Source organism: Corvus brachyrhynchos, unplaced genomic scaffold (assembly GCF_000691975.1).
Source record: "Corvus brachyrhynchos isolate BGI_N302 unplaced genomic scaffold, ASM69197v1 scaffold136, whole genome shotgun sequence".
Lineage (NCBI taxonomy): Eukaryota > Metazoa > Chordata > Aves > Passeriformes > Corvidae > Corvus > Corvus brachyrhynchos.
The window spans coordinates 6,543,274-6,564,939 of NW_008239080.1; the positions used below are offsets into that span (position 1 = coordinate 6,543,274).

The following is a 21,666-nucleotide window of genomic DNA, read 5'->3' on the forward strand; positions in this document are numbered from 1 at the left end:
CTGATGCGCATGTTTGTAAGATTTCCAAGTATCTCAGCTAATCATAGAGAACACTAAAAGAGCCAGGATCGCTTTTATTTTAATTGAACAAGGCTCCTGTGTCTACAAATACATATACCATACTCTGAGATGATCCACTGAATGATACCACTTGGTGCCAGAATCCCTTGCAGTTCTACCACCAGTAAGATTTTTCTATCAGCTTTGCATCATGAGATCAATCACATTTTTAAATTCAGAGACGCTAACACCACGTGCATAGGTAGCACGAACTCAGTGCAGCAGTTAATTCTGAATTCTATTAAGCTTTGTGTTTTATTCATGCAAACTCAGTAAATGGCACTTGGGAAATTTTCCATGTTGGATCTCAAAAATGTGGTCAATTTTTATCCCAGACTGTTGGGGAAGATGAAACAGGAAAGCCTTATAAATATGATTGCCTGACAAAAGATTTTGGGAATATGAAAACTACAGGCAACATCGAAATGAAAGCCACTTTTGAAATACCAAGTCTTAGTTACTGAACAACTGGAAAACAATGGTATGGCCGACTGAAGGTAATCCCCTCTTGATTGAACAATACCCTCTGCTTGCAGGCAGGTCCAAGGGTCAGAGCAGACCCTACTAGCTCAGCAGAAGGGGTCCAAAGAGGAGTTTTTAGAAGTTAAGATGTAACACTCTATGGTAATATAAGAACTCTTATAGGCTGTATGTAAATGCTATAGGATTTGTATCTTGTATTAGATTGGTTAGTGACAATTAGAATATTCAGTACAGAAGATGATTTATTGTATTGTAACCAGGACTTCAGACTCTCTTGCTCTTACTTCCACTCTTGCTCTTACACTCTCTCTCTCTCTCTCTCTCTCACCCGCTTACTCTCTTGCTCTCTTGGGCCTGCTCAGAGCTGAGTCTGGCAGCTCTGAGCAGTGCCCCTGTACCCACGCCCTTTGCAATAAACCGCCTGTGTCCCAAGACCTGCCTATAGAGATCTCTCGTCACCGTCCGTCCGAACCCGTCCGAAACCTACACCAGACTACTGATGAAACAGATTCAGCTAAGTCAGCATCTTGTATTTTTTCTCTCCCCACTGTCCCTTGTTTTTTTATGCTCATAGAAATAAAAAAATTCAAAGAAGTTGTTACACCACCTTATGGACTGTACTAGTAACAATTTTCAGAAAGTTCTTATGGGGATATAGAAAAAAAAGCACATTTAACAGAAATTGTTACACAAAAGGTGCTTACTTATAGAAAAACTAAAATTTATACTCAAAGTAAACCAACCTACAAGCATCTACCTCATTTAACTGTGAGACACAAAATGCTTCACAAGACATAAAAGTAGCTTGGAATATAACTGTAAATAATCAAAATATTTACTGTGGTTTCTAGCCTTGGAATAGTTTTTCTACCAACCCTAGGTTTTCCAGTGGGAGTGAAATCCATAATTTAGCATTGGCAGTAAACAACAAGAATCTCTATGATTATTACATACTCTGTACATATGGAAATGGTGGAATGTAAGAGCTGTAAAGAGACAAGAATGTCTTGCTTCGCAGGGCTGGTACACGGCCAGGTTGCAGATCACAGCAGACTTGCTCTGTAAAGGTCAGCTATAGGTTGAAGGGCTGTCCATGAAGCAAACGGAAAAGACTGTGCACATGGAAAATCCAGCAGAATCAGGAGGATCAAATAAATAGGAAAGGATGCGATAGGATAGGATAGGATAGGGTAGGATAGGATAGGATAGGACAGGACAGGATATGATAGGATAGGATAGGACTGCTTCAGATGGAAAGGATGTACAGTGATCATCTAGTCCAACTACCTGACAAATTCAGGACTGACCAAAAGTTAAAGCAAATTATTAAGAGTATTGTCCAAATACCGCTCAAGCACTGGCAGGCTTGGGGCATCGACCACTTCCCTAGGAAGCCTGTTCCATTGTTTAACAACTGCCTCAGTAAAGAAATGCTTCCTGATGTCCAGTCGAAACCTCCTGTGGTGGGGCTTTCAACCACTCCCATGCACCGTGTCACTGGGTAACAGGGGGAAGAGACCAGCATCTCTTTCTTCACTTCCATCCTCAGGAAGCTGTAGAGATGTTTAAACTTACAAATTCATTTAAAATTCCAGTCTATAAAGTATGACTGAGTTTGCAATACAGTGACATAAGCATTCATTATCTATGGGAGCACGTCTACATTTACCTAAAACATACAAAGTTCTAATAGATAGAGCTTTAAGGATAGAGCAGTAGTTTTAAGGATAAGATCTACTACAATCCAATGAACTTTTATCTTTCCAAACAGAAAATTCAAAAACTTAGGAGAAAATATCCATGAAATGAAAGCACATTTCCAAATAACACATGCTTTCTAAATCAGTGCATATTTAAATGTTGGTATCTTGAAACTTTTATCAAATGAGTTACACTTAGAAGTTGCAGAGTTGGCAAATTATGGTTTGACTCAAGCTATTCAAGTTCTTTAAATTTCATTCACTGTTAGGTGAGTTTTTACTTACCATTTTTGTCAAGCTGTGTTCAAACACAAATTCAACTTAGTTAAAATGTACGAAGGCAGCATTTAAGAATTACTTTTGTTTGTGAGCTATCTGCCTAGCAAATGTGCTAAAAACATAAAACATAAAGTTTATCTCTTAATTAGATAAATAAAAGAACTATTATCTAGAAGTCCTGTAAAATTTTGAAAGGCAAAAATTTTAAAAGTGAAAACACAGGTGGATGCTTGGGTCTATTTTCAGAGCAGCTACAAAAGAATTAGTAACAACCCAATTTGCATTACTGAATGCCAGGTTAACATAAATTTGCACCTCTAACTGCTAATCACTTTTGCTAACCTAATGTTCAGTCTTTAAGTTTTCTGCATTCCAATTAGAAGTTTTCTTATTGATGAAAGTCAATTTTTGTGCTTTTCCAAAGTGATTTTGTTGAACTTTTAACAAGTCCACTGAAGAAAATAATTTTTTCACCAGCAGCTATTCAAGTTTTAACTAATTATATTAAAAGCTTTTATTTGAAAGATAAACACCATGGAAATAGTAATTCCTGAAGAAGAAGAAAAGAAAATACTAAAATTTACCCATTCTAAAGATAATCATAATATTATCTCCTTATTTTAAAACAAATCTTGTGAATTAATAATGAAATTTGCATTTACTTTGATGACTGTTTTGCCCAGTTCTATATACCACATAATTATATGTGTATCTCAGACTTATATTTAATTATATTTAATCATATTTATGTCATTATAATTTGAAAAAGGTAACTTGAGAGCAGCTTACACATTTTCAAGTAACCGTAACAGTTGGCCTAAAGACATGCCAGTTGAACACATCAAATCTTACTGAGATAAGGTCTGACTGGCATTGGACAGGATATCACTTGGGAATCAATGCTGGAGGCAGAACCAAGTCTAACGGCTTGCAAATTACCATACTATACACAAAAAAAAAAAGCTTTGCCTTAGGTACACATAAGTTGAAATATAACTTTAAATAGGCATTATGTAAAAAAGGAAGAAGATGATTTACATTAAATTCCTGGGGGTGTTTAAAAAAATTGTAGTCACTAGAGTCACTCTGTTCTCCTTTTTTGTTTTCCCTCTCTTCAGTATTTTTCCTCCTGAAACTTTTCCATCCTATTCCCTGATCCTGAACTCTTTTCGTCCCTTGGTGGGTCATCCATTACCAGATGGGACCATGACAAGTACCAGAGATCATGCCCACCTTTCTCACACAACATTTCCTTTTCCTGTGCAGTTCATCCAGCATTCTTCATCAGCTTCAAAGCCTCAAATTAAGGTGCCAGGAATGCACACTTTTAATAATCACCCAAAATACAAACCATATTTGAGGATATATGGCAACAATGCATTCCACTTGGGGTTAGAAGCAGTAAACATATACATACTGAATTACAAGCCCCATCTGGTATGAAATGCTGGGCTTCACCCTCCTGCTGGGTTTCATCTTCAGGCTATAGGACTCTCCTCCTAACAGCAGTGCGCCACTCATGTCTGCATCACTGCAGGTAAAGCAATCATTCATTTATGAATGGAGGGTTTCAAAGTCAAACAGATGATCTCTCTTGTCCAAGAGGAGTTTACAGGACACTCTGGAACATTTAAAACATCCAGTGGCTGCAGTTTAATGACAGCCATCAGTGCTATCCAGTTAAATGACACCCAATAATGAACAGGAAACAAGCTCTAACCTCTTTTTATGTACATTTTCTGTATATTTGCATTCCAGAGAGTGCCACATGACCATGATTTAAAATTCTGAAGTATTATTCACCACTACACATTTATTTTCATTAGTAAAATCTCTCCAATATGATAGGTAAGTACAGTGAGTATACCGGTCTCAAACTTTTCATTTCAGCACTTTTTATTCGTAGGCTTTTATCAGTGTTCCATTACTCGTCCCATACTTGCTGTCAAGAATATGCACAAACAAGAAAATGGATGTCCACCTAACAGTTAGCCTAACAGTTTTAAAGGAAAAATAGTCACATTTCTCATATTGTTCCTCATTATTAATATTATTTATTATCCTGGGCCTCTCTTCTCTAGTAAGATAAAATAGGTCATAGAATCATAGAATACCAGATTGGACCTCGAGGATCATCTGATCCAACCTTTCTTGGCAAAAGCACAGTCTGGTCAAGACGGCCCAGCACCTGTCCACTTGAGTCTTAAAAGTGTCCAGTGTTGAGGAATTCACCACTACCCTGGGGAAATTATTTCAATGGCTGATTGTTCACTGTGACAAAATTTCCACTTGGAATCTCTCCAGAAGTAACTTGTTCTCAAGACCCTTTGTTCTTTCCATGGGACTCCTTGTAAAAAATGAGTTGCCATCCTCTTTGTAGCCTCCCTTTCCATACTAGAACACAGTGACAAGGTCTCCCTTTCTGTTCTCAAAGCTGAAAAAACTCAATTCTCTCAGCCTTTCCTCATATGGCAGCTTTCCAGTCCTCAGATCATCTTTGTGGTCCTTCTCTGGACCATCTCCAGCCTGTCCACATCTCTTTTAAGTAGTGGGGATGAAAACTGAACACACTATTCCAAGTGTGGCCTGACAAGTGCTGAGTAGAGTGACTTCCTTATCTCTGCCGGTGATGCCCTTGCTGATGCAGCCCAGCAGCCTGTTGGCTTTCCCTGCAGGAGCAGCACACTGCTTGCTCACAATGAGCTTGATATTGACAGAGCCTTAGATCCCTTTCCAAAGAGATGCTCCCCAGCTGGCTACATCCCAGTCTGTGCTGCATTCCTGGATTATGCTTTCCCAGGTGCAAGACTTTACCCTTGTCCTTGCTGAACTTCACAAGTGTCTTGTTAGTGCACTCTTACAGCTAATCCAGGTCCTCCTGCAGGGTGGCTCTCCTTTCCAAAGTGTCCACTTATTCACTCCGTCTGCTATCACCAGCAAACTTTGTCAGGGTACACTTGATCCTCTCATCCAGATCACTTATGAGGATATTAAACAGCACTGGGCCCAGTATTGATCCCTGGATGACTTCAATTGTGACAGACTGTCAATTTAAAAAGTAGTCATTGACTATATATGTGCTGTAGGAATGCTAAGTAGTTTTCAAGTTTGTTTCTATTCTGACTTTGAATGTGATTCAACAACCACTCAAGACTTGACTGGAGTCTGATCCTTATCACAGAAGTTTGCTCACAGATACAACATCATGCTGTGCATGGCTATTCAATAACCAAATTTGCCTTAGATGTGGAAGTACTGGAAAACTTTAGATGATTTTGCTAACACTGGTAAGAAAAAAAAGGCTGCCAGCAGGTCTCAAGAGCAGCTCCTACTATGCATTTAAACATGCATATCTGGGAGTAGACTTCACTGAAGGAAACTAAAATCAATTCATTAGTGGTTTAATATTCTCTTTCCTGCAATTCATTAAAAATACTGAGAGGATTATCAAGTAATAAACAGGTCCTGCCAAATTGCTTTCAATATCCTCCTGTAGCAAAATGATTCTTCATTATTAACAGAGGAGTAAAAAAGAAGTTTCTCCAGAGCATAGAACCTCTACCATGTCTCACCTCATATCAAATAAAATACAAAGATCTGTGTCAGATCTTTGTCAGGAGCTTGGTTGCCTTCTTGGGCATTAAATAACATTGCCTACAACATCAGTTTTTTATTTCTAATCCAAAATGCATTGAGCATTCTGGTGACTCTGGGGATTGTTGTCTTGCTGCTGCATTCTGCAGTGCAAATCTGTTTCACAGTTTGCTGAGGCATCTGTCAGTAGCAGGAAAAAATGTCAAAAAATTTACCTATCAGTTTCTGAAAAATCACCTGAAGAAATAGTTTGAATCTGTAACAACTCTTCATCTTTCTATGCAAAGGAATTTTTGACCAAGCAAGTCAGATCAGTGACAAAACTAATCAAAAGAAGCTTAGGTAGAGCAAAAGAAAAAAAAAAAGAAACATATTAATTACTGAGGACAAATGTACAGTCAGAAAACTAATGAAACTGGAAAAGAGAAAAGGGAAAGTATAGGAAAGGAAATTTGAGTTCCACTGATGGATGTGATGTCAAGATGAATATTAAGTAAGACAACAACCCACATGAAAAGATGCTGCAGGAAAGACTAAAAATAATCCTAGTAACCCCCTGATTTCATAGTTTCCTATATAGAATTCACAAAATAACGACAGAATACATAGTCCATCCATTTTTTCAGTTATATGTTTCAATAAAGAGGGAAACGCCCTGATTTGGAGTCAGACTACAGATGAGAAAAACTGTCTGCACAGACATTTAATGAAGATTTATGAACAAAATCCTCTTTTTTTTTCCATACAGAAGACTACTTAGTTGTAAATCTGAATTAAAAAATACAGTTTTGTTCATCATTGCATCTTGTTTTTTTTACTGATTCAAAGGGAGAGAAAAAGAGACAGAGGTGTTGAGTCTTAGAAGCTTTACAGAAAACTCATCCCGAGTGTATGGACTAAGAAGCATCATCCATACTCCAACAAGACTGAACCAAATCATGCCAGAAAATAACAAGACCAATGCTGCTGGTGCTACATCTTCAGGAAAAGAAACAGACTCATACAACTCTGTTCTCTTCTTGCCTTCACTGAACAGAAGGGCAAGACCAGAAGCCAAAAGTACAAAAAGTTGAAGATGTTTATTTTTTTTCTGAACCTTGAGTGATGGGGAAAAGGGAAAGGGAGAAAACATCTTCAAAATACTGGCTGTTCTTTCATAGTCACCTGCATTTCCCTTTCACCTCTAAAAAGGCAGAGGAGTTAATGCAGGAGTAGTAAACTGCTATTCTCAGAGCAACAGTCACTGGGAGTAGCCCTTGGATGAGAAGACCATCAATTTGAACAGCTTTATTACAAGCTAAACTGGAAACTCAGCACACCACAGGATTAGTGCTTACCTCTTTGGCATATATTTTATTTTCTGATAACACTCAAAGTATTCTAAGCTAACCTTGCAGAGTGAAGATGTATTTTATTTCTCCTACCAAAACCCAGAAATGTATAAAACACAATGTCACTGAACAGGCCGCATCCAAACCTCTCCAATCCACACTAATCCATGCAAAATCCACTCTAATCTATGTATGTTAATTCTTTCAACCACAGTATAAATACCTACAGGTCTGTAAAACTGCATTAAAAAGACAACCTTGAATCCCAAGAAGGTAAGCTTTTGAAACAGCTGTGGGTACACACTGCGTGGAATTAATTTGAAAATGCATATGGCGCTTTTAAAATATCACTTGAAAGGCATGGTCCTAATTGTTTTTATTTTGGAAGGACAAAACTCATTCCATACATAGACACAGGCCATTTTTGGCAACGTCTATGGTATAATTAACCTAACTAATCAGCAAATGGTGGTATCTCAGGTTCCAGAGTATGGAAGTATTGCCAAATACTGACTTCATGAAAGCAGTCACTACCAGTGTTTATAGAATCACACCACAGTTTTGGTGTCTTTTCCCAGAAGTTCCCGCAGATCTGTATGTTAGGACACCAGACAGTGATCCCACACACACTCATACACAAGAAACAAGCATGGAAAGTGGAGTGGGAATACTTTTAAGGACTTAAGTCAACACTCCAGAGTAAAAATGGGTATAAAACAGAGTTTCCTTCAAACAACTACCAAAAAATCCTCTTTATCCTCACAAATACATCACATCTCTATCTGATTCTTGGACTGGGTTCTTAAAAGAGGCGCTGCTAAGAAGAGCTTTTATAATACTTTTGTCTGGCATGAACATAGCTTAACTAGTTACAGAGGCAAGGAATTTCAAATGGAGTTATGAGCTAAGGCAGCGCTCAGAACTTTGCAAAGAGACTTCGACAACATCCTTGGAACTTCTTTAGAACAGCAGACAGTAGAGTAAATCTATCAGTATTTATGAAGCATTTATGTCAGTTCAGTGCAGCTCGTGGTTTATATTCTAATCCCTGATAAACATTTGGGCAGTGCAGGAAATCTTGTGAAGACATAAATGGTAGTCATCTTGTTATCTCTCTTACAAGATAAAATTACATATTTAATGTCTAAAAGCAATAGGATGAAGTACAGACATGATAATATGGATTTTCAGGAAAACACTAATAAAATAGAATCTTGGGCCTCTTAAAAGTATTTTAATTCATAACCTTAAAGAAGATCATAAAATAAAGTACACACCTTATTAATTTATCTAAGTTTTATGACTTTATTTACAGGCAACTATAAGAGAAAGGGAAAAAAAAGCTTAGTTTTGCAAACATGCTGTATTCCTATACATACAATAATGGAAAATTATTTTATAAATAATATATGAAAATTGTCATTCTATCAAATACTCTTGTTCTGACACTTGAAAAAGGTGCTTTTAAAAAAATGTATCCGTAGAGAAAGTTCTGCTGAGAGCTTACCTATTTACACCCGATTGTTAATTTCAAAAATCAGTATTCAATAATCACGTTTTCAGTAACAGTCGCTTTTCAGTGGGCTGTGGAGGAGTAAGCAGTGAATGTTCATGCAAAGGAAGACAGGATGCCTTACCCTGAGCCTCTGAACTTGACAGCCTTGTTTCTCTGTCATCTTCAGAAAGTGACTGAAGTTCGACTCATCAAGCAGGATATACACTGCGATCCCTCTAGCAGATGCCTCCACGATTTCTCTAAAAATATCCACGTCTGTAAACATGTCCATAACAATGGCAATGACCTGAATCAAACAGAAAAGACACAAATCATTGTATTGTATAAACTCATACACAGAACTCTTCACTGAAGCCTGCACCGAGCCCCTAACACATTAATATTTTTTACACATTAAAAGGTTCTATTTCCTATGTTGTTCCACTTAAACTGGAAGGCTTTTCAAGACCACCAGATGACCCATTATATGGGTGTGTGTAGTGATTAGTTTTATGAGGAAAAGGAAGTCCAGTAAAGAGAGAGGGAGGAAAAACAAGCAATATAAATGCAGTGGAAAAACCCATCAAAATAGAACTGAAGTACGCATAAAAAAAATTCAGATGAAAGTTTTTGTACAAGGGGCTTCTTAATCTCTCATCATTTTCTCTAAAGCTAATGGCTCAAGAGCTTGAAGTAGCTAATAGGCAGACACTGAAGAGCTGGAGGCACTCTTACTGGGACAACACTTCCTCAGCTCGTGAGAGCTTGGCTCAAGAAGATCAGAGTGCTGAATACCAGCTACCAACACCCTTCAATCCACAGGGATAAAGTATGTCTGATTTGGAAAAGCAATGTCCCTCTAGTGGTATTTTGGAGAGATCTATATATATGGAAATGTTGTACTGTTGACATATCATTAGTAATTTGGGAAGAACTACTGTTGAAATGTGAAAGGAAGTAAGTAGAAGAACCAGTGTCTGTGTAACTTCTAATGATAGTATTTTTATCCACTAGAGGTCTCATGAAAAGTTCCAGTGAGATGTCTCAGGTTCAAATTCAAACCAAATAAAACCTTTCACAGGTATCAAAGCAGGTTTTACCATTTTCACTAGTCTTTAAACTACCTGTCCATCAACTTTATAGGTGTAATTGTTAAGTTGCAAGCACTCATCTTATTCTGGAACTGAAATATTTACCTCACTCACAAAATTTGGTAAATGCTGTTGTACACACCCAAGTAAAAGTTATGTCTCCTGTCAGTTGCATGAATTACCTTTTTTGAATCCCACCTGCTTAGAACTAAAAGCTTAATTTATGCCAAACACGTATTTAAATCACTAGAAATATAAATGAGATGACTTACATAAAATAAAATAACAATGAAAACAATTAGAAAAGGTAAAAAGACAGTTCCTGAAAAAGAAAAAAGGAACAAACTTGGCCTCTTCATTACATGTCACCTGGCAATAAACAGTCTTTACAAACCCACCAGCCAGAGAGGAACTAAATAGCATCAAAGAATTCAATTCTTTCAAAAATCTTAGGTAATATGCCAATGCACTACCTCATTTTCTTTATTCATTTTTTTGAAAGTAAAACCTAAATGTGTTTTTCTTCAGTACGGAATATATTTCTTTATCTAAAGATTGAAAACACAAATGTTTATCTTGACTCCATGGAACTCATCACTTTCAGACTGCACCTTCTGCTTGGTCTTGACATACACAATGTTAACTGAACATGGCAGCCCTATTTATTCACCTGTCTTGTTTCACCTGCTCCTGAGAAGAAAACTGCCAAGACAGATCAAGTACAGTAGGTAAAAAGACCAAAAAATAATCTGTTCTCAAATAGTCTGTTTCATTACCTGTGTCCCCACCCCTCTGAACTCCCTAATTTATTCCTAGACTTTCCTTTTCTTCAGATCTTCAAGAAATGGGTGCTCATTACGTTCTAGAATCAATTCAAATATAAGAGAAAAATCCTGAATGGATTCATTAGTGTGCACTGATACGAATACATGAAATATTCAAAACCCACAGTACAGCCTTCAAAACTCATTCTAACACTTTCCTATGGCAGATATCTAAGATACTCACACATTTGCAGCATTTTGTGGTTGCAAAGACTGCTAAACTGGAAAGATGCAGAAAAAACCCCACAAGAACATGTAATAAAAACTAAAACCCAACACTGACTAGAATGGCCATATCTATCTTTATGAAGAGGAAGGTAGAGAAATAAACAAATAAGCAAGCAGGCCAGTAAGCTGGTGATTTTAGAACTATGCATGTGAACTACTGTGAAGATATTTCACTTGGGGATGAACAGGGGACCCTCTTTGTCCTCACTAGCAGAATTGTTCTTAAACCATTTAGCTTATTAAATCTGGAGTAATTCTGCAAAGCATCAAGTAGTCTTTCAAGAAAATGTAGGTTTCACTTCCAGAGTTGGAATAGGGATTATATTTTGAAACCTGAAACTTGTGCTGTCTGAAAAGTCCTTACCAGAATTTGAGTACATACATGCAAAGCCATAGTCATGATTTGACAACCAACTAGGTATCCCTTTTTGTGTTCCCTACAGACCAGAGGCGACTCTTGTTGAACATCCTCATTAGGCTGCCCATTTACTCTTAGCGACACTCAACTGATCTATTAAACACAAACATAATTAGGCTCGTTTGCTGGATAAGAGTGCCAAATTTGAACAATGAATATGATATACATGATACATACAATATGTAACAAGTCATTAAAAGTGGTAAGGTAATTTTTGCATACCGATTGCCATAAAGCAAAATAGATGTCTGACCATAAATTAAAGATTTTGATTCAGAAAGAGTGGATTCCATAAACGTCATGGAATATTCTGGCCTTTAACTTCCTTTTTTTTTCTCCTTTTAATTGGCATGTGTGTACATTTCCCCAGTTTGCCTCCTTTGCAGCAGAAGGGAGTATTGCACATGGGAAAAGACAAAGCAAATATGGTATTCAGGGTCCCAAGTTTTGATTAATTAAGAAGACCAAGATTTCTAAATTACTTAAGTGAGGTATTCCATAATGTGTACCAACCTTTAATTAAAGCTGCAACAACAGCTGCAGGATTAGTTACTTGCTGCATCACTGCGGAAGGAAAAGACTTCATGACCGTGTTTTTACATTTGTTTTTGCAATTGCAGAGCTAATTTCCGCCCTGGTACTTACAAGACGAATTCAACAGTCAATTCCAGCAAGGAAGAAAAACTGATACAATTCAAACTGCAGAAAGAGATCAGAAAATTGCCTATCCCATAAATTCTGTTTCTTTTGGGCATAACAATACTATCCTGAGCCAAGAAAACCTCCTCAAGGCAGAAAGCTCTAGTGTCATACAGAAGGCTTCCTTAAAAACTGACATTTTCTTTCCATAACGTATTTGTTTTCCACAATGCAAAGGTCTTTTTAAAAGCAACCACACATGCTTTTGAAGCAAATACAATGGCCTTCCAACCATTCTGGGAAAACTGGATGGGTACAGCAGTTTTTTGATGACAACACCAGAATTTTGGGAGAACTTTCCAAACCTTGGCAAACTGGTTATCACCCTGATCAAAAATGACCCTCATTTGAGAATAAATAATTAAGCATGTTACACTTTCCGGGAGGAGAAAATAGTTGGTAGAGCAGACACTTGCTGTGCATAACATCATGTAACACTGAAATTATGCAAGAGGGAACTACCACCACCTGGATGGGTATTATATAGAAGAGCACATTTCAATGATCAACTAAAAGTGAAGACAGCGCAGAAAACAGTTTTTATGCTAGTTTTCTTCTCCCAAAATTAAACTTAAATAATCTTTGATTGTCACTACTAGTATTTTTATCTTATCTACCCATTCTTTTTTTTTTAAGTGATGAATATTTTTAAGCTTAAAATTTGGCTTCAATGACATCCTTACAGAAGAAGAAAATCTGCTGGAGTCAATATGCACAAAATTACTCCTAATAAATCTCACAGTATGCTCACCTGAACTGAAGGCAGCAGTAGAGCCATATGCAATCATTCTCCTTACTGTCTTGACACTAAGACTATGCTTTGCAACAGAAAAGTAAACTACACACACTACCTCGGCATTTAAAAAACATGTAAGTACAGACAGGAAAGTATAATTTTGTTGAATAGCACTACTTTTATGCAAATATTCTAAACTATATTTTTCAGTAAGCTGATTTATTTATTTTGCACATTAGTGAGGAAAGTACAATTTAAAAACTCATCTCTAAACTATCACCACTTTAATACGGAGTTCTTTTCATTCTTTCAAAGTTCTTAATCTTCAAGTTTGGTAAATGACTGACTCCTACACAAAGTACCAGTGACAAGGTTCATATATACACATACACAGACACATACACATTTGTTTTGAAGGTTAAAAAAAACAGCCATAGCTGAAATATCCTGCATACTCTTGCTAAACAGGAGATTAAGTACACAGTCACATGGCAACACAGTGGATATTACGAGACTGTAAATGGAGGCCAATGTCCAGTTCTGTCGCATCTATTATGTCACAGGGTAAGTTACTGCTGGTTTGGGCCCATTCATGTGCATTGTATTTGCTTTGATGGTTCTCACTTTCAGAAACTAACTCTATTCAGAGGCTTATCTAGAAAGAAGTTGCCAATCCAAACACTTACACTTATCACTAAACATCTCCTGAGCATGTCCAGGGGAGGGCCACCAAGAGGGCACTTGCCCTGTGCAGAGTACATGAAGGAGCTGGGTTGTTCAGTCTGGAGCAAAGATGGCTTCAGGGAATCTTACAGCAGTTCCTGGCACTTTACAGGGAAGTTCTCAAGGAGACAAAGTCATGTTCTTTGCAATGGTGGCAGGACAAAAGACAATTGGTTGCAGACCAAGGCTGCAACTCAATGATTCAGAGATCTTCACTCCCATCATTGTCAAAATGAAAGCAAATTTTGCCATGTTTGGTAGTAATTATAAACTTTGCTGTGAGGCTTAAAGAAAACAAAGACTATAAAAAGAGAACACTGAGAAATAAAGGAGTTTTTCTGCTTTACTTCTCCCATTTTTGATACAAAAAAAATAAGCGGACTTTAATCTTCATATGAGTTTTAGGACATCAAAATCAACCTTTTAATGGGTTTGTGCTGAAATTCGAGCATAAGTGTAACGAAAGGTCTTTACTGCTAGTGCTCAGTAAGTCTATTTTGTGAACCCCTGACAGTTTCACTATCTCAGCATTATCACTTCTTTCACAAATACAAATTATGATTCTCTAGGTTATATATAGCAGTGTGTGTCATTTAACAACTCCTTTGCTATAAACAGTAAAAATACAGCAGTCCTCTACTAAAACTGCTTCCTTAGGGCAGGCTTTACTAGAGACACCTACCAATATCAATAACTTAGTAAGGAACGATGTTGAAGACCTATCCTACACTGCAAGAGTATTGATTTCTTGTAACCTACATGCGGCTTACTTTGGGCATTATATGACAAAAATCCATACTGCTGTGCAGTGCTTTTGAATGTCACCACCCTTTCTCACCCCAAGAACAAAAGACTGCATCTCTGACAGAATTATTAACTCTATTTTCATTGACCTTTTCTCTGGTACTCCAGTCCTCTTTTTGCAGATCTCTGTTTTGGGGAGGATCTCCTTGTGGCACAGGCTCAGTGCTATCTGAGTCTGGCCTTTCTCAGACAGCAGGCAATTGCAACAGTGCAGAAGGAGGATGCAGTGCTGTGTACCATGCTGTTAGGAACTGGAGGCAGGCAGCAAACTGACTGGATGAGTTTCCGGCATCGTAAGAGACAAATTTTGTGATCAATGCAGACAACCCTCCCTCTAGTAAGCTATATAATGTGTCCCACAAATTACTGTGGCTTTTTTCAATTAAAATATGTTGGTTTTTATGGTTGAGGGTTTAGATCCAGCTTATGTTTGCTGCAATTCATATTAACAGCTCTGTAAGAAATCATCTGTTATCCTTACTTTCTGGCACTGTTGCTCTCACCAGAGTGCTTCTAAGATGAAAGTTCATTAATTTGGTATTAATTTTCAAAATTGAAGACAGCCCTGAAATGCTTTGCACAACACATCCTTTCATCGCAATGTGTACTTTGAAACCACTGTGAGTTGCACCTGAATATGCTGGGTCACCTTTGTGCTGGATGAATTGCAGAAACAGATGATAAGTCTTGCAATAAAGTGCCAAAGAGCAATATAATGAGGGGAGCCCTGCTCTGTAAACACAGCCTAATACAATAATATAAATAGTAATCAACCATCTGGGTATTATCCATTTTCGAACAATTTCTATGGCAATATAATGAACAAATACTGAGATGATTTATACCTATGCAACATTCATGAAATTAATGTCACTACTTGTTGCATTGTCACTACTTGTATTATCATCATAATTGACCCCCTGAGATCTTATTTAATATATTTAATTTGGCTCTACAGACACAGAGCAATAGCCAATAACTATGCAGTGTACTTGGAAATGTTCTTCCATTATTGCATTCTTTAAAAGCAATTTAATTAACTACAGAGTGAAGTCTGGCACTTCATTATTACTGGCAGCTACACCACCTCAGAATCAGCTCTCCTAACCCTCACTACCCTCTTTTCCTCCTCTTGCTCCAAAATATTTCTACCATTTATTCTGAGGATAGAAAAACAGAGGCTCTCAGAACCAACTACACCTTCTGTTCTGATCACCAAGCCTCATTTTGTCATGTCACGTACCACCTATAAAACCTAAGAATTTTAAAGTAAAAACTAAGTTTATATGAAATAAAAATTAACTTCCAACATGTACATTAGCAGTCTTCAATAACCTCAACAGCTTCTCTCTGCAACAGGACATCAGACAAGTTCAACACCAACAAAAAATACATATAAGTTCACTGCCCAGAAAACATATACTAAACTTCTAGCTATCTCCTGCAATACAACAAGAAAAACCAATGCAAACTATTAGAAAATTATGAAGGCAGGTAACCACATAAGGCAAATTGTTTTATCTGTGTTTACCTCTGCAGTCCACATGGTAAAGCCTTATCTGTTCTGTCCAAGAAACACACACTGAAGATGTGCAGGAGGGGAACTTTCTAGCTATCAGTAACAGGGGAAAATGTTCTGATTCTGTCAGCAAAGAATAATACGACAGTCATAACAGGAGCTCTGAAGAAAGATGCAGTTTTACTTTGAAAAACCCTGGGAAGATCAATTTTTTACAATGAACAACCTTCTTGAAACTACATGAGAATTCTGCCTTTTGCTCAATTTGGCAACTTTTGTATAGCTCATGACTACAAAAACAGATCAGAAAACCAGCACTAGCTCCTCAACAGGTGAAACTAAAACCAACACAAAAGTAAAGCTCTCTGAAATGTAAATACGACTGTTTTCTCTGAGAAGTGAATGTACAGTAGCCTTCTGCATTACTTTTCAGAAAGCCATTGCAGACCAAGCTAGCAAGCCATACACACACCATCTTGAAGTGACGCCTTCTGTGTTACCTCTTCAAATTCACACAACTGGGATTTTTATCTTGCAAAACTTATGGGATTGAGATACATTAATTCTATAAATATGATCTTTATCTATGGATTTGGTAGTTGTTATTCTGGCTGAAGGATTAGTAAGAACTCATCTTGAGCTGACCAAATGACAGGAGACACCACCTCACTCCAGCCAGCAGCAAAGGCAATAATTACTCTGAAGCTTCACTTCCACACACGCAGAATTGAGTGTCAGCAAGTCATGGCAACGAGAAGATGGAAGGGGATATTCCAGGAATTCTTCATGGGGACTTTCCAGAAAGCATTTACAAACCTAATCCTTGGAATGAAGGATTTGCAAAGAAACAGCTGCTGCTCAGTGCTGGCACACCATAGACAAGAAAACATTTACCTAAATTTGCAAAGAACTGTCATGTATGGTTAAAACAACAAGCGTTTACAATGCTCAGTTTTAACACTTTCCTTCCTGCTTGTAATGCTCCCATCAATAACTAAAATGCTTTTGGTATTCAGCAAGCAAGCTGTGTTCCGTCACTGAGAACAGAAGCAGGCAGAGGCCCTACAGAGAAGCACATAAGGCAGCACAGAGAATCCTTGGCACGACGGAGGGAATGCATTAGGGACCTTACTCTGCCCTTTCTTCTCTTGCCATTGATATTGCTGCTGTATTCCCAGTGCCAGGTGGGCTGCAGCTGGTTGGGTAGCAAGATTCTAATATTTGTATTTCGCTCTTCAGAATGTTCATATTCAGTTGTTATGTTCAGAAGCTGCCAAGCTTTTCCTGAAGAAAGCAAACAGAAAGGAAATGGCAGGATTTCTGATGGCCTATGACTCTGCTATACCACAATGGAAAGTCATGACAAAAATAAAAGGTACTTCTCTAGCCTCCGGCTTTCTCTATGATGGATTTCAAAGACTTGCTGCTTGGGAAATATTTTTTTGATTTAAAAGAGAATTAACAGCTTTAATATGTGGGTTGTCATGGGATCCTTTAATATTTAGGGAATGATTGGGCTACTTGAATTAATATTATAATGTTATACTTTTTATTTTAAATTTGTTTATAAGTAGAAGCACTTGTTTATTCATGTGTGCAATATTTAGTGACTGCACAAAAACAAACAATGCGCAACAGTGTGATAAGCCTTAATTATTTTATTTAGAAGTGCCAGTAGTATGAGTTGACCACTGCAAGGTTAAAAACTCTTTCAATACCTGAAATTATTAACTCACACCTGAGAACAAGGGAAAGGGACACCTCAAACGCAGGGGGGTGAGGGGAAGGCAAAGGAACAAAAACATTTTTTAAAATGTACTAAAATTGTCATTTCAAATTGCTCCTGTTTAAAAATGCTCCTCATGCCATGGTAGATTGGACACTAATACTTCTAAGGACTCTTTCTGTGATTTCTTTCAAGAAATATTAAATCAATTGACTGCTTATCAAAGAGTCAAAGTAAATGTATGAGATTTCAGCTAACCTAGGTAAAAATTCTAGAGAATATTTTGGGGGTTTGCCACCTTTAACAGTACATTTTGGTGGGTTTCTTAGATCGGGAATGGACTGATGTTCTGAGTCAGTCTGCCTTCCACTGCTTCACTTGGTTTCCTCAGGAATCCCGTATAAACACATTTTCAACACTAAACCCCCTCTTCCTGAGAGCTTATATATGGAAAAACACTTGACAGTGTATGAAACCCCACAATATTAATGAACACTTACAGGCTGTAAATTTTAACTTACATGACAAAAGCATTTCTTAAAGTACAGAACTTTGTTGGCATTTGTTAATTAGACACTTGGAAACAATGAAAGATTCTCTTTGTCAAAGGCAGGTTTATAGGAAGAAGAGATGGTTCAGACTGACTTTTCTAGACCAGGAACGATAATTTTGCTTTTAGGTTTGCTTATGCAAGAGCTGTGTACTGTTTTGAGATCTTAATAGCAAACTCCAGAGTAAACTTAATAGTAAATAGTTTCTGAAACTAAATGAAATAGGAAGAGCTGAATATCTAATATTCATATTTTATAAATAAGCTACATATTTAAAATATCCTGCATGAGTTTCAATGCTTCTGCTAGTATATATGTATGTTTTAGACAAAAAAAAATTCCAGTAAAACATAACTATGTAGTTCAATTCTATAATACTGCCTGAAATTCCTTGCTCTTACTTACAAGAATAAGTAGGTACAACAGTTACAATTTGCACAAAAGAAGAGAATCAAAAAAGAAAGGCAGGTACATAACACAGGGATGGAAACAGTGCTGACTGACTCCATAGTAGATGCCGGAAAAGAATGGAGTTAGATGAAAGTGTCTCAAAAGCAGGAAACACTTATTTTTGCATTTCTATGCATGTGAAAATTTTGGTGGATCTAAGTCCGCAGACAAACCCAGTATGTTTCAGAGTGGCTTATGATTTGGAAAGATGGACTTTGGAATGCCTATATGCAGTACGTTAAGCACAGTCCGCACGGATGGCCTATCAACATTTTTAGCATGTGGAAAAATAAAAGCATACAGTTCTGGAAGACTTGTAAGCCATGCACTGTTTAAGTCCATGAGTCTTATACCACGGTAACCTTGCATCAAGTAAACACAAACTAATATGAAGGCTAATATTTTCTAACATGAAAGACATTGCATCCAAGAGAAAACAAATGTATTTTCATTGGCAGTGCCCAATTAAAAAAAAAAAGTTAAATCAGCAAATTTCAAATCAGTGAAAGCTTACAGACCAATGAGCATGACCTGATGATATAACTGACTTAATCACCTTAATACTGAGAAACAAGTCCTAATTAGTTCATTAATTGTTGCAGGTTAGTCCTCTATAGACAGTCGAAACTTCTACCAAAATGTAGACTGCATAATCCGAAGGAACACTGCTAGAGAAAGTGTTTCGGAGACAAATGTAGAAGAAAAAGAGAAATAAAATACTGGGAGTCCTTGCAGAAGACATTGTTATATATCCATAGAACACCAACTAAGAACTGAACCAATTCTGGTTAAAAAACCTCCTCTAGTTCATGGTCTAGAGAAGGTAATATCGAAGTGAAGAAAGGAAGCTTCAACAGAGGCTCCAGTTATTCTTTGGAAAGTAGCAATAATTTCTTTAGGTTAAGAAGGTTAAGAGGAACATTACAGTCTACTTCAATAGACTATACTTGTTGCAGCTACAATTAGCAGACCTGGATAGTTTAAATCACATATTTAGGGAAGGGTAAATTGGAAAACACCTTTTCAAATATTGCTTATTTCATCCTTTTTCAAAATACAGCTTTCGTATTCAGCTTCAAACGTGACTGAGAGTCAGTAATAGACACACGAGGTACACACTTAAGGACTGGTCATTGGCTAGATGTTTAAAGCAGTTGTCCAGTGAAAACATTTTGATTGCACGTATTTCTAGCACCTTTTAAGGCTCAATGTTATTAAAGATTTTTATACTGCTGTCACAAAAGTGGAAGCAAACCCACTATAATTTACAGACTATTATGGCCTACTTCTGTTACCACCTTCCCTTCCTTCTGTGACTGCCTTTGCCTCACTTCCCTCTTCCCCCTCCTTCTCCTCTACCACTTCACTCCCTTAATTCTTGCTTTCTCCCTTCCTGTCCCTTCTTCCCTCTTTCAAGGGAGGAACTCCAAAATCATTTAAATTTGAGACTGCAAAAAAACCCTGATATTGGATACCGAATGTGGGCTTAAAATGGGTTCCTGCACATTTTATACAAGCTTAAAAATACCTCCCTTTTTATTACACATTTTATGACTATACCCTTATGATATTCACAATAAAGCTTTTGCTTCCTGCTACAACTACTATTTGCTTAAATGCCACTAATTTCAATTTTTATAGATGTACCTAAATATGTTTAAGGAGGTCAACTCAAGCAGTAATATGGTTAGGGTAAACCAGAAAAACACAGAATGCAGGCTGTTTAAAATTACTGGTCACAGGTCAGTGATGGGTCACTATAGAGGAAGGCCAGTGATCCTCTGGTATAAATACAAGAGGATGAATAATAAAAAGTTTCTGCAGGTATTAGTTCTGCCAGATTCTCTGTTCACATTTAAAATTTTTCCAGTTTAGCTACATGACATAGTAAAATGCATTTATAAGTAAAAATAGCATGCCTGGACAACACCTGTAGTAACATTTATGTTGCAAAAAAAAGCAACAGCAATGATGTCAGATCAGTATTCTGAAACATATACTAGAGACATAATGTATGCCTACATAAGTCCATATGGCACATAGTTACATCTGAATGCCAGTAAACAACCCAATCAGATGATTTAAACTATTTACTTTTTAAACATGCTGCCAATTGAGCAGGAACCTTCCCTCATACTCATGAGAAGCAGATTACACCACCTGCTCACAGAGCAGCCACAGCGACTTGTGCAACATACTGCTAATGACTGTGTGCTGGCAGACTGCATTTCAATTTCACCTATTTTTAAAGACAGGTTTTGAAACTAATTAATTAATTGTTGTCTGCAAATCATGTTCAGATCCTCAGGTGAAATCCATTACCCTGGCATGCTAGATTATTTACTATAGATTAAACGAAAAAATAATTGCAGACTAGTTTGAAAGCATCAGCAGAACGTCCTAAAGATAAGAATAGATTAATCTTGTTAATAAGTAATTATGTGCAGCTTTTCAGGAAGAAAACAGATTCACATTTTTATGCACATTAACATATGGAGCAAGATGTCTGAAATAGTAGGGAAGCAATTATAAAAACCCAGCTCAAACCTCCTGTGAAGCAGACTGAAATGAAAAAGATAAGTAATGCTGCAATTCTTGTAGCCCCAGCGGAGTGAACAGTGAATTGGAACTAAACAAGGTACTAAACAGAATTTAATTCCTGAATCAAATGCAGCACTTAAAAAATAAAACAATAAAAGAATTACAAGTAAAATTATTACTAAAGAGTTATAATTTCAGTACCAATGCTATGCTTTAAAAGCATCATATTTATAAAAATTATTTCAATTTTTAAACCCTCTAAAAGCTTTTAAAGTGAAACCTGACAACTGTTGTTCAAGCGTGAATCTTCCACAGGTAGTGAGGTATTTGAGGGAGTGCAAGTCAAGGGATAAGAAACGGAATTAAAAGACAGAAGTTAAAAAAATTTAAAGAAACATTTCTTTCTTATTCGTT

General features: G+C 37.1%; 1 protein-coding gene across 1 annotated transcript in view; it reads right to left on the minus strand.

Moving 5' to 3' along the window:
• The window catches only part of FAM83B (family with sequence similarity 83 member B), a 48,638-nt gene that overhangs the window by 8,350 nt on the left and 18,622 nt on the right, over positions 1–21,666 (minus strand). The window contains exon 3 of the mRNA XM_008637635.2: positions 9,085–9,249. Within this exon, the coding sequence (XP_008635857.1) occupies positions 9,085–9,249 (165 nt within the window). The remainder of the gene's footprint in view (positions 1–9,084; positions 9,250–21,666) is intronic.